The sequence below is a fragment of the Mauremys reevesii genome, linkage group 10, assembly GCF_016161935.1.
Source record: "Mauremys reevesii isolate NIE-2019 linkage group 10, ASM1616193v1, whole genome shotgun sequence".
Lineage (NCBI taxonomy): Eukaryota > Metazoa > Chordata > Testudines > Geoemydidae > Mauremys > Mauremys reevesii.
In genome coordinates, this window is record NC_052632.1 from 114520 (window position 1) to 129191 (window position 14672).

The 14672-nt window shown below is 43.0% G+C and overlaps 1 protein-coding gene across 6 annotated transcripts in view; it reads right to left on the reverse strand.

The window, feature by feature from the left end:
* IQGAP1 (IQ motif containing GTPase activating protein 1) overlaps positions 1-14672 on the reverse strand; it is a 206228-nt gene that overhangs the window by 58219 nt on the left and 133337 nt on the right. For all 6 annotated transcript variants that reach the window (XM_039492768.1, XM_039492767.1, XM_039492766.1 and 3 more), the window contains 3 exons: positions 6096-6251; positions 5764-5927; positions 4184-4408 (listed from right to left, as the gene is read on the reverse strand). In XM_039492768.1, the coding sequence (XP_039348702.1) occupies positions 4184-4408; positions 5764-5927; positions 6096-6251 (545 nt within the window). The remainder of the gene's footprint in view (positions 1-4183; positions 4409-5763; positions 5928-6095; positions 6252-14672) is intronic.

The window sequence follows — 14672 nt, forward strand, 5'->3', positions numbered from 1 at the left end:
GTCTTTCTTACAACACTTCTGCTAATACATCCAGAATGATGTTTGCTTTTTTTGCAACAGTGTTACACTGTTGACTCATATTTAACTTGTGGTCCACTATGACCCCCGATCCCTTTCCACAACACTCCTTCCTAGGCAGTCATTTCCCATTTTGTATGTGTGCAACTGACTGTTCCTTCCTAAATGGAGTACTTTGCATTTGTCCTTATTGAATTTCATCCTATTTACTTCAGGCCATTTCTCCAGTTTGTCCAGATCATTTTGAATTTTAATTCTGTCCTCTAAAGCACAACCCCTCCCAGCTTGGTATCATCAGCAAACTTTATAAGTGTACTCTCTATGCCATTATCTAAATAATTGAGGAAGATATTGAATAGAACCAGACCTAGGACTGATCCCTGTGGGATCCCATTTGATATGTCCTTCCAGCTTGACTGTGAACTACTGATGATTACTCTCTGAAAACATTTTTCCAACCCATTATGCACCCACCTTATAGTAGCTCCATCTAGGCTGTATTTCCCCAATTTGTTTATGAGAAGGTCACGCAAGACAGTATGGCTATGTCTACACTGAGCTCTCCCAGCGACAAAATAAAACTACCACCAATGAGGGGTGGTAACTTCGTTGCCGGGAGAGCATCTCTCGCCAAAAAAGCGCTGTCCACACTGTCGCTTTTCCTCATTAAAACGTTTGTTTTTTTTCACACCCCCGAGCGACAAAAGTTTTAATGACAAAAGTGCAATGTAGACATAGCCTATCAAAAGCCTTACTAAAATCAAGATGTACCACATCTACTGCTTCCCCCCACCCCCATACACACACAAGGCTTGTTACCCTGTTAAAGAAAGCTATTAGGTTGGTTTGACAGGATTTGTTCTTGACAAATCCATGTTGACTGTTAATAATCACCTTATTATCTTCTGGGTGTGTGCAAATTGAATGCTTGATTAGTTGCTCCATTATCTTTCCAGGTACTGAGGTTAAGCTGACTGTTCTGTAATTCTCCAGGTTATCCTTATTCCCCTTTTTTACAGATTGGCACTATATTTGCCCTCTTCCAGGACTCTGAAATCTCCCTCATCTTCCATAAATTTTCAAAGATAATTGCTAATGGCTCAGATTTCTCCTCAGTCAGCTCCTTGAGCATTCTAGGATGCATTTCATCAGGCTCTGCTGACTTGAAGATGTCTCTTTGAAAAACCGCCAACTCTCTTGAACTGTTTTTCCCCTTAGACTTGCTTTCCCATGGGATCTTACCTATCAACTCTCTGAGTTTGCTAACATCTATGATTATCATTTTCTGCTGCTTTCCCTCCTATCATTCCTTAGAATCATGAACTCTATAATTTCATGATCACTTTCACCGAAGCTGCCTTCCACTTTCAAATTCTCAAACAGTTTCTCCCTATTTGTCAAAATCAAACCTAGACTAGTCTCTCCCCTAGTTACTTTCTCCACCTTCCAAAATAAAAAATTATCTTCAATACATTCTAAGAACTTGTTGAATAATCTGTGCCCTGCTGTATTATTTTGCCAACAGATGGCTGGGTAGTTGAAGTCCCCCATCACCACCAAGTCCTGTGCTTTGGATGATTTTATTAGTTGTTTAAATAAAGCCTCATCCACCTCTTCTACCCGGCTAGGTGATCTACAGTAGACCTCTACCATAATATCACCCTTGTTTTTTATCCCTTTTATCCTTATCCAGAGAGTTTCACCAAGTGCATTGCTGTGGTATAGTCTGGAGACCCTGAAGAAGCGGTAAGAATGCCCTTCATGCCAACTAAATAGCTTGGAGTTGCAGCACATTGACACACAGGGATATTTGAGAGCCAACCACTTCCGTCAAATCTGAAGTTGGTCCAACTGTGCTCCCTACCAATGAGTGGAGGCGCTCACAATCAAACTCTGAACAGAGGGATTCACAAATTCATATCTTTCAAGGCCAGAAGGGACCACTGTAATCTAGTCCCACCTCCTGTAGAACAAAGGCCAGGGACTTAGAAGAGGACCTGCCTCCTATCAGGAGCGCGAGAGCTACATCCTTCCTGGTCCTTAGTATGGGTCTCCTTACAGCTTCTGTTCTACTTCTAAGTGGAAGCTGCCAAAGAACAAGGCTTGCAAGTAGCCCTTGAGCTTGGGGTAACATGATGGCTCACAGAGGCATTGGAGGAGGCTGGGAGAAGGTGGTCTCTCAGCAAATGGGGTCAGTCAAGCGATGCTTGCATTGAAGTCTCCAGCAGACATACCACTGCTGAATCATAGGAGGGGCAGATCTTGAATCTTGGAGCTTTGCCTTCAGCCATTTTGGCCACATGGATTAGGGTGTGTGTGTGTGTCTCTAGCTTTGTACAGGGAGGTGATAGGGTACAGCAGGAGAGAAACTGTATCAATACTTCATTTCCACAGTGTACATCTATCTAAACTCTATTTATTCATTTATTTATCACCAACAGGTATGCTAACTAACTAACAACTGTAGTTATGGAATTAGAATAACTATCTAAGAAATCTTTTGCAGGTTGAAGAGATGTGGCTACTGCAGGGTTCCATCTCAAGAGTGGTAAGAAGGAAGTCAGAGGCAATTGAGGCTGCCCCACCCCTTATATCCTCTGCTACAGTAGTCAAGAGAGTTCCCAGCACATAGCCCCAGTGGACACTGCTGTTCAAAAGAATTTGATCTCATGTGCATAGGGCACATGTGTACCCAGAGGAATATATGTGGACAATAACTCAAAGCAGGACTGGGCTTCTTCTCTCCCTTTCGGTAGCGGAAGGGCTGGGGATTTCTTGGTAGTACCCTCTCTTTCCCTTTCTTTGGACGTAGTGAGAAAATAATGCAGCATCCTTTTGCAGAGTGTGCATGCAGATTGAGCAAGAAGAGGTGCTTTAGTCAATTCCCCTTCAGAGCCCAGACAAGTGAGCAGAGTGCTCATTTCAACAGCCAAACTGCTTAACGCTTGGATACAAACTGGAAAGCTGGGCAGTCTCTGGGGAACAGGTATAATACACTCTCTGTGGAAAACAATGCTGAGTAAAGAGGCATCTGTGTTTCGCACAAGCTGAAGTTTCTGCATAGTCTTCAACTGAAGCTGGGGTGATTAAGTTGACAGCCCTTAGATGTTAGGGCCTGAGGATACACTATAGGATGTTGTCAGCAGAAGGCCATCAACTCTGAAACTTAACCCCACCCTCATTCTTAACATAGCCAGTTTTGGCTACCAGAGCATGCTACAAGACCTATCTCTTTGGACAGGGTAAGGATTTCTGAGTGAGCAAACTCAGTTTGTACTGTCAGAGTACTTTAACTGTTGGAAACAGTTAGAATTTTTCAGTATGTGTTCTTAAAAATAATCTCTATTTGAACCTATTCCAAGTTCTAGATGCATGCAATAATATGCACTGAGAGAAATAAAACCAACAGGACTGCCTTAAAGAGTATCCAACATAAAGGGGTCCCCAATTCTGTTTATGTATCTGGATGCTATTGTAATTAAAAATAAACAATAGTACTAATAAAGAGAATTGCAACCCTTTGCCATTAACAAAATATAGATGGTCACTCTTATGGAAACTCCAAACAGTGCTTGTGTAAGGCAGAAAAAAATAAGAGGACCCTAACAAGTAAAAGCTCTTCCACTCTTGACCTAATATAAGTGGTCTAGAAATTAGCATTAAATGTGGCACCTGAAGCATCAAAGCTGCCCCCCTTACTCAGAGAATCCTCAAAATTCCAGGATAGGGAGGAGAAAGGATATCTGCTAAATTACTACAGAATTGCACACCACAGCATTTATTGTATGTATCTCACTTCAAATGCACACTATGCAACCAAAACTGACAAGAAGCTGATTCTTGATAACTTTCTTCATAGTCTCTTATAGCTCAGAAAGTACCCCTTAGATGCCTGATTAACCCTTTAAAGCAGGTGATGCCAAGGTCTATTTCCCTTTCCTGTAGGAAAGGTGAAAGCCTTTCTTGACACCTTAGATAGGTAGCCTGTTGGTTACATTCCATCATCAACTTTACAACTACCCAACAGGAATTGATTTGATGAGTCAAACATTCTTTAAACCCAGTGGAAATTGGGAAGAGAAACTCAGTGAAGCCAGAGAGGCAAAAAGCAGATAACGTAAGGCAGCCGAGAAGTAAAAAAGCAAAGTAGTAAGAGTTCCCACACCTGGCCTCTCCAGTTTGCGACTCCATCTGGTTAACCCAAGATTTGTAAATGTCCACAGGATCAGTTTTGATGTTGAGTGATTTGTCATCTATGATTTCCTTCACGACAGGTGCCAGGATCTGCCTCATTGCATTCTGGCCACGGGCACCACGGTTGAAACTTACCACCATCTTAATAACAGTGGGGTTTCCAGTCACAATCTCATGTATCTGATCTACTTTTGATCTGGAAGAGAATTAACAAGAATAAAAAACTAACTAGAAATAGTTTTACCAGTTATGCAACACTTACATTTCATGATGCATGCTTCTTAAGGCAGAATGTGTTAGTTTCATTTGTAAAGCTGGTGGATTTTGACAAAATTTCAATGAAACAAGATACAACAAGGAGTGCATTAAGGAGATTCATGGTGCTTGGCTCAGGTGTGCTAGGAGGCAGTATGGGGCACAAAATTTAGCACCTTCATCTAAGAAATGTAGCACAGCTGGCTGGTGCCTAGAATACCATTGCATAGAGCTGTTACAGCACATTTTGCACTTCATTTTTAAAAACAACACTTTAAAAACATTTTTGTAGGGACAGAGAGAAAATGAGTGTGTTTTGGAGGGGGGCAGGGAAGATATGTACGGTATTCTTTCACTATAAGAGACAGTTCATCATAGAAGACTAGGAGAAAAACTACATTTAGTGATAACATGACTCACTGAAAGGATGAAAACTACAAATTCACAGAAAAGTCTCCAGAGAGATAGTTTATATTCTTTTTCAGTGATGAGGCCCCAGCTGTGCACTGTGAGGAATTGAACTATGATGTAACATTACCACAAAGAATGTGCCGAGCCTGAGTCCACAAACTGACAGCCTATAAGAATATAAACTACTAAAGCTTTATTGAGGTCTTGCATTCTCATTAGCTGTTGAAAATCCAGGACAAGCTGAATTTGCACTTCAGTTTCTTACGACATGTCTACATGGCAAGTTACCGTGCAGCAAGCCAGAGCGCGAATCTATAGTGCACCAGATTGCCATGCAGTAACATCCTGTGTGATCACTGCTACAGCATAGTAGAAGTCCCGCAATGTGGTTTAGTATACTGCTGCAAAGCGCGGTGTCCTCATAGCAGTGTACTGCATGGCAAGTTGGTGAACTTTAGATTCACACTCCAGCTTGCTGTGCAGTAACTTGTCATATAGACAAGTGCTTAGTTCTCCTGGCTGTCCTTTTCCAAGCTCCTTATTGGCTTACAAAGCTGGAGCTACTCTAGGCACAACAGCAGTTTAAATTCATTTAGCCAGTTTTCCTCCTCAGAAAAGCAGGTGCTTTTAATCTAAAATAAAATCATCCTAAAACCCAATGTAAAGAGGTTTGTTTTCTCCTCAATGGCTATTATTGAATAGCTCCTCTCCAAGCCAACAGATATTTCTTTGCACTTCAGGGAAAACCAGTTTCTGTCTAAGAATAATTTGGAGACTCAAGCATGAACAGGGATAAACAGTGTAGCAGAAGACATCAGGTGATAAATGACATCATAACAACGGTTCTTTAAGCCATCTGTATGGTAAGGCCATGGCAGCACATACTTGATTTCTTCCTGCAGTGCTGTCTGGAAAAGCCGAAGTAACAGGTATTCTTCCCTCTGATTGGATGCATAGTTATACAGAGTGAAGATCACAGAATCCATAAACTTGGTGGATTTGTTCTGAGGCATCTGAAAAATCAGCTTGGCCAAGTAGGTGGGGTTAGTCTACAACAACAACAACAAAAGGTTCAGCATTCACTCCCATAAAGGACAGGACAACTGGTGGCAATAGTGGGTCCAAAGCACAGTGCACAGGTGATGACTGATTCAAGACACAGAAGTCTCCATGGCCAGAGGCTGTCAAAATCTCTAAGCCTTAGGGGAGCTGCTTACCTGAAGCAAGTAGAACAGGTGCTGATATGCTTCCAGCTTCTCCCTCTTCTCTTTGCTTAGAGCCTTCAAACCTCCCCTCTGTTTGTTCAGCATCATCATGTCAGAAAGCTGCTCCTTGTTCTTCTTGGTAAGTTTCTTACTATGAGAGACAACATCCTGCAAAGACAGAGAGAGACTCAAATCTAACTTAAATCCCCCAAATCCTCATTGACATTTTTTAAAATCATGTCCCTTTAATCACTATATTTATTAATACTGCACAGAGAATTGTGCACAATTTTATACCCGAGTGTGCTATGGACACTGCACTGGTTTAATTAGTTGATGATTTCCTGCTAACAATGATCAAGAATAGTATTCCCATGGTGATTTAATTAAATCCATCAGCTGCATTCAATACAACTAGCCATGAGGTGTTCCTCACTCGGTTGCAGCCGCAGGCTGGGATAGACCATCACTGTGAGTAGTTGTTTCTTTCTTAGTGGACCCAGAGTGTTATATTGAGAGACTGCTCACTTCCCTGAGGGCCCACTCTTGTTGGGGGTACTGTGGGGCTCAAGGTGCACATGAAACTGCTGGGGCACAGTGTGATTTGGTTTGGAGTTAGGTCTTCAATATGTGGATTATAGACAAAGCCTGTTTTATTGAATCTGCCAGGTACAATTTACCGATTTACCCAGAGTCCTGGATGATGGTTAGCAGACAGACTCAATCCAGGTAGGACTGATGTAAGCAGCAATATTCAGGTTCACAACCTCAGGGTCCTGTCTGATATGCAGCTGTTTCTGCACATCCAGATTTTGTTGTTATGGATCAAGTTTATTATGGTAGTGCCTAAGGAACATATAAAAATGGGGCCACCTTATGCTAAGAGCTGAACAGAGTAGTAGACATTCCCTGCCCCAAAGAGCTTACAATCTAAATAGACCAGACAGACGGGGGGAAGGGGTATAACACAAGCAAAGCGAACAATAGGATAGGAGCAATGCTCACATTAGTTCCACGATTTTTTTTTTTTTGCTAGGTTTACTTAGGAGAGGATAAACTAATTGAGAAGAAAAAGGTATAGAAGGGAGTGAAGGAGACAGGTAAGGAAAGAAGAGGGTATGGGGGGGCAGGTGTAGAGTGAAGTTGAGATGAAGACACTGTGAGGGAGGAGAAGGGAGAGGGTTGGAGCAAATATGAGGACAGATTAATAAGATTGGGACTTTTCAACTTGGAAAAGAGACGACTAAGGGGGGATATGAGAGAGGGCTATAAAATCATGAGTGGTGTGGAGAAAGTAAATAAGGAAGTGTTATTTACTCCTTCTCATAATACAAGAACTAGAGGTCACCATATGAAATTAATCGGCAGCAGGTTTAAAACAAACAAAAGGAAGTATTTCTTAACACAACACACAGTCAACCTGTGGAATTCTTTGCCAGAGGATGTTGTAAAGGCCAAGACTATAACAGGGTTCAAAAAAGAACTAGATAAATTCATGGAGTATAGGTCCATCGATGGCCATCAGTCAGGATGGGCAGGGATGGTGTCCCTAGCCTCTGTTTGCCAGAAGCTGGGAATGAGTGACAGGGAATGGATCACTTGATGATTATCTGTTCTGTTCATTCCTTCTGGGGCACCTGGCATTGGCCACGGTCGGAAGACAGGATACTGGGATAGATGGACCTTTGGTCTGATCCAGTATGCCCGTTCTTATGTTCTAAATAGCAGCACAGGGTAAAGAAAGTCCAGGCAAAACTGTAGAAATTTCTTGGAATGTCCAGAGATATGGTTTGGATGCTTCTATTATTTCCAGCGGGAGACTCCGGCAGTCTCCTCTCTGCAGTTTTCCACCAAGGCAATATTGGTGGAAGGGGTGAGGAGGCGAAACATCACCTGGGTCCCAGTGCCCCAGAATATGAGGGAGGGTATCCCCCCAGCATAGTTCTGAGTGGACAAGGGCACTTTCTATCACTGACACTTGGCCAAGGTTTCAGCCTCCTTCAAGGCAGGACCTGGCCATAATGATCCAGACCTCTGTCACTCAGACTGGATTATTGTCATGCTCTCCACAGGGGGCTACATCTTAAAACTGTTCAGAACTTCAACTATTGCAGAATGCTGTAGATAGTCTGTCAAAGAACCTCACTCATACAGCACATTACATCTGTGCTTTGATTTGCCCTCTCTTCCCATTTATTTTTGAGTGCCATATGAGGTGTTGGCTCTAACCAATAAAACTTTAAACAGGTTGGTGATCTTTATTACCCCAGAAACCACCCCTCTCCATGCAATACTATGCCAGATGAGATAAGTCAGAAGTATTCAAGCTAACAAGCCCCTGATTTAATCACAAAAGGGATAGGAGGCAGGGAATTCTGACTGATGAGCCTTCCACTGTAGAATGTGCTGCCCCATGAGTTAAACATAGCACTAATGTGTTGACCCTTTAGGTCATGTTGTCTCTTCTCCTAGGCTTTCCTTTGTACAAGGGGTGAGATGAGCAGCTGGGTGGTCAGGGATGGTAAGCTCACATTGTGAAGGTGTTTATACTGAAGCTGAGTACTGGCAACAATCTGGTCAATTGTCCTTGCAGCTGAAGCAGCCAAGTGTTTTTCTCTTCCACTGAAGCCAAAAGGACCAATGAAACCTTGCAAAAGGGCCATTCTGGTATCCTCTTTGTTGGCGGCAAAGGTAAAATTGGTGCCCATAACGTTCAAACATTCTCTGAAACAACTAAAGCCGTTCTCCTCATTAAGCAGTTGAAAAGCCTGAACATTGATATCTGAGCTTTATCTGAAGTGCGCTGGCCAGGAACTGATGAAATGAAAGCAAAGACTATATGTTTTTATTCTCAGGCTGCCCTGATGGGTTGCTCCAGAAGTAGGTGGCTGTTATACTTTCACCCAATGCCCGATGGGCATTGCAGGGCTGATGGGTGATTAATGAATGACTATCAGAGTCTCCTTCTGTATCAGCTACTGGAATCTTACTATTATCACAGTGTATGGTCCCATCAACACCAAGGCCAACAATGCGACTGCAGACAATTTGTCCCAGTAACTACACTCAATCCTTAATGAAACTCTGAGAAGAGATGTTGTCATGATCCTGGGTGATTTTAATGCAGAGGTAGGAAAGGATAATGACACCTGGGCCAATACTCTCAGGAAATTTGATATTAGGCAGAAGAACAGGAATGGACAGCAAATACTGGAATTAGCGATTGCCAATGACACGGTGATTGACTCTTCCATCACTCAGAGAGTCATAAGCCGATCTGGTACTGCTCATATGTTTTCACTAGGGCTGTTATTGATGGTGTTTTCATTAACTGTTATCGGTCAACAGTCATAGATGTATGAGTTTGCAAAGGTATTGAACAGGACACTGACAATCAACTTCTGCTGATAAAAGTGCACCTCTGATTTAGAAGACTGCCAACTTAATGAGCCTAAATTTGTCTGATTTAATTAAAGACTCATATTACAACCAAGCTATCACACAGCTTTCTCTTCTGAACTGCTTAAGCATTAGAGACTGAAGTCTCATTCTGTCTGTCATCTGATGAGGAATGGCTTTGTTTCAAATCATCAGTGCTGACCGCTGCCAGCTCAGTGCTGGGGCCTCAACCCTCCAAATTTCATCCATGGATGAGTGAGGAGATGCTCCTAGCAGTTGGAGTTAAGGGGGAGGGGAACCCCAAGGCTGCAATTTGAGTCTTCAAAGACAAGTTGTTGAGAGCAAAAGCAAAGCTTTGCGAACAGGGGCTGCTAACAGGGAGTTTCGCCAGGGAGTTCTCCAGGTGAAGGAGGAGCTAATACAGCATCTGTGGGGTAAGTGACTGTCTGTAGTGTGTGTTTGTTTGTGTTTGGGGGTTACTTGCTGTGTGCTGAGCTTGTGTTTGTCAGTCTGTTTGTTTGTTTGGTTGTTTGAGGGACCGTGTGCTCTGGCTGGCAGTTGGAGGCAGGTTTGAAAGCTCGAAGCCTCTGGTAATTGGCTGAGCCTTAATCAGTGGGCGGGGCATTCACTCAGGCCAGGCCAGGGCTTTATAAAGCCGCGCACAAGCGACCTGGGAGCTTTGCGAACAGGGGCTGCTAACAGGGAGTTTCGCAAGGGAGTTTAGAAGGGGAGTGGGAAGGAGTGGAACCCTCGCTGCCATAACCCCTTCCCTGTAGCCCCTAAAATCCTAAAACCTATAAACCAAACTACATTCCAAAACTACTTTCTGTAAACCAGCCTTTCACTAACTAGGAGACAATGCAGGCAGAAGCCCAGCAGCAGAGTGGGGCTATCCAGTTTATTGCACTGAGTGTAGCATGTATGAGTACCTGCCCTGTGGGCGGGTTGCGTATGTGTGCAGTCGGTGCAAGGAGCTCCTGGCCCTCAGAGACCATGTACGGATTTTGGAGGCCAGGGTGGCGGAACTGGAGGAGCTGAGAGAGGCAGAGAGGTATGTTGATGAGGCTTTCCGGGACACTGTAGAATTGTCCCACCTCCGCTTAGACAGCACCTGTGCTGTTGAGGAGGAAGAAGGGCCCAGGAAGTAGAGCAGTCAATGGGAGCAGAGGGAAACCTTCCCGTAGTTGGGACCCTCCTTCCAGATGGTGCTGGGGTTGCCTCTCGCACTGAGGTTGCCTCTCCGGGGGAGGGAACTCCAGTTTCTAGGAAAAGGCAGGTGTTAGTAATGGGAGATTCGATTATTAGAAATGTAGATAGCTGGGTCTATGATGACCGGGAGAACCGTATGGTGACTTGCCTGCCTGGTGCGAAGGTTGCGGATCTCTCGAGGCATCTAGATAGACTTATGTGTAGTGCTGGGGAGGAGCCGGTGGTCGTGGTACATGTAGGTACCAATGACATAGGGAAGGGTAGGAGAGATGTCCTGGAAGCCAAATTTAGGCTGCTAGGAAGAGACTGAAATCCAGGACCTCTATGGTGGCATTTTCAGAAATGCTCCCAGTTCCACGCGCAGGGCCAGGTAGGCAGGCAGAGCTTCAGAGTCTCAATGCGTGGATGAGACGATGGTGTAGAGAGGAGGGTTCACGCTCATTAGGAACTGGGGAAACTTCTGGGATGGGAGGAGCCTATACAGGAGAGATGGGCTCCACCTAAACCAAAGTGGAACCAGACTGCTGGCGCTAAACATTAAAAAGGTTGTAGAGCAGTTTTTAAACTAGGTGATGGGGGAAGCCGACTGCTGCAGAGAAACGTGTGGATCGGACACAGACTTCTCTTAGGGAGAGTCTGATGATAGAGAATCTCCAGGTTATAGTCAGGAGCAGAGGAATGAGAAATATAATGTAAGGGCCGGATCAGATGATGAACAGTCACATAAAAAGAATCTGGCACATCAGAAAAGGCAGGCTAATAAACAGGGACAAGTTTTTAAAGTGCTTGTACACAAATGCCAGAAGTCTAAATAATAAGATGGGTGAACTAGAGTGCCTTGTGATAAAGGAGGATATTGATATAATAGGCATCACAGAAACCTGGTGGACTGAGAGCAATCAATGGGACACAATCATTCCGGGTACAAAATATATCAGAAGGACAGAACAGGCCGTGCAGGGGGAGGAGTGGCACTATATGTTAAAGAAAGTGTAGATTCAAATGAAGTAAAAATCTTAAGCGAATCCACAGGTTCCATAGAGTCTCTATGGATAGAAATTTCATGCTCTAGTAAAAATATAACATTAGGGATCTATTATCGACCACCTGACCAGGACAGTAATAGTGATGATGAAATGCTAAGGGAAATTAGAGAGGCTATCAAAATTAAGAACCCAATAATAGTGGGGGATTTCAATTATCCCCATATTGACTGGGAACATTTCACTTCAGGACGAAATGCAGAGATAAAATTTCTCGATACTTTAAATGACTGCTTCATGGAGCAGCTGGTATGGGAACCCACAAGGGGCGAGGCGACTCTAGATTTAATCCTGAGTGGAGCGCAGGAGCTGGTCCAAGAGGTAACTATAGCAGGACCGCTTGGAAATAGTGACCATAATACAATAGCATTCAACATCCCTGTGGTGGGAAGAACATCCCAACTGCCCACCACTGTGGCCTTTAATTTCAAAAGGGGGAACTATACAAAAATGAGGGGGTTAGTTAGACAAAAGTTAAAAGGTACATTGACTAAAGTGAAATCCCTGCAAGTTGCGTGGGCCCTTTTTAAAGACACCATAATAGAGGCCCAACTTCAATGTATACCCCAAATTAAGAAAAACTGTAAAAGAACTAAAAAAGAGCCACCGTGGCTTAACCACCATGTAAAAGAAGCAGTGAAAGATAAAAAGACTTCCTTTAAAAAGTGGAAGTCAAATCCTAGTGAGGCAAATAGAAAGGAGCACAAACGCTGCCAACTTAAGTGCAAGAGTGTAATAAGAAAAGCCAAAGAGGAGTTTGAAGAACGGCTAGCCAAAAACTCCAAAGGTAATAACAAAATGTTTTTTAAGTACATCAGAAGCAGGAAGCCTGCTAAACAACCAGTGGGGCCCTTGATGATGAAAATACAAAGGAGCGCTTAAAGATGATAAAGTCATTGCGGAGAAACTAAATGGATTCTTTGCCTCAGTCTTCACGGCTGAGGATGTTAGGAGATTCCCAAACCTGAGCTGGCTTTTGTAGGTGACAAATCTGAGGAACTGTCACAGATTGAAGTATCAGTAGAGGAGGTTTTGGAATTAATTGATAAACTCAACATTAACAAGTCACTGGGACCAGATGGCATTCACCCAAGAGTTCTGAAAGAACTCAAATGTGAAGTTGTGGAACTATTAACTAAGGTTTGTAAACTGTCCTTTAAATCGGCTTCGTACCCAATGACTGGAAGTTAGCTAATGTAACGCCAATATTTAAAAAGGGCTCTAGGGGTGATCCGGCAATTACAGACCGGTAAGTCTAACGTCGGTACCGGGCAAATTAGTTGAAACAATAGTAAAGAATAAAATTGTCAGACACATAGAAAAACATAAACTCTTGAGCAATAGTCAACATGGTTTCTGTAAAGGGAAATCGTGTCTTACTAATCTATTAGAGTTCTTTGAAGGGGTCAACAAACATGTGGACAAGGGGGATCCGTGGACATAGTGTACTTAGATTTCCAGAAAGCCTTTGACAAGGTCCTCACCAAAGGCTCTTACGTAAATTAAGCTGTCATGGGATAAAAGGAAAGGTCCTTTCATGGATTGAGAACTGGTTAAAGGACAGGGAACAAAGGGTAGGAATTAATGGTAAATTCTCAGAATGGAGAGGGGTAACTAGTGGTGTTCCCCAAGGGTCAGTCCTAGGACCAATCCTATTCAATTTATTCATAAATGATCTGGAGAAAGGGGTAAACAGTGAGGTGGCAAAGTTTGCAGATGATACTAAACTGCTCAAGATAGTTAAGACCAAAGCAGATTGTGAAGAACTTCAAAAGATCTCACAAAACTAAGTGATTGGGCAACAAAATGGCAAATGAAATTTAATGTGGATAAATGTAAAGTAATGCACATTGGAAAAAATAACCCCAACTATACATACAACATGATGGGGGCTAATTTAGCTACAACGAGTCAGGAAAAGATCTTGGAGTTATCGTGGATAGTTCTCTGAAGATGTCCACGCAGTGTGCAGAGGCGGTCAAAAAAGCAAACAGGATGTTAGGAATCATTAAAGGGATAGAGAATAAGACTGAGAATATATTATTGCCCTTATAACTGTGTACAGATGTGGTCTCTCACTCAAAAAAGATATTCTAGCACTAGAAAAGGTTCAGAAAAGAGCAACTAAAATGATTAGGGGTTTAGAGAAGGTCCCATATGAGGAAAGATTAAAGAGGCTAGGACTCTTCAGTTTGGAAAAGAGAAGACTAAGGGGGGACATGATAGAGGTATATAAAATCATGAGTGATGTTGAGAAAGTGAAATGAAATTAATAGGCAGCAGGTTTAAAACAAATAAAGGAAGTTCTTAGAGGATGGAGATGGATGGCAGGAGAGAGATCATTTGATCATTGCCTGTTGACAGATACTGGGCTAGATGGACCTCCTTTCTTATGTTCTTATGTTCTAAAGGCTCAATGGGTTTGACTTTGGAATGCCATCAAGTCATTGTATAATAAGATAAGGGACCCTGGTAGTTGTCTTAGGCAGTCAATTTAGAACAGGCTGCCACCAGGCACCATCTCAGCACACTCTAGTTAACTTTACAGTGTTTGCAGTAGAAGATGGTACCATCTTGATTAGTAAGAATCAGGACAGCAACATTGGCCAGAGCCTGTAGTATCAGTTGTATCAATGGGAAGATCATTTCAAGATGCTCCTCAATTGTCTGTCACCTGCAGCCCCTCTTCCATTTGAGAAGGGACAGGAGCCACCTTCTCCATAAGCTGCAGTCTGGGAAGACATGATGGGTTCTAACATTACCCTCTGTCGCTGCAAAGGCTCTTCTAGACCATCTGGCATTCTGTTACTTTGCTTCCAATATTAATATCTCCAATCAACGATGTACTTCATGGCAAAGGCTGGGGTACCCAGTGCGGCTTTAAGACTGGTCATTCTACTATCAACCAGGTCTTTATCTTGGGACAGCTTTTTCAGTA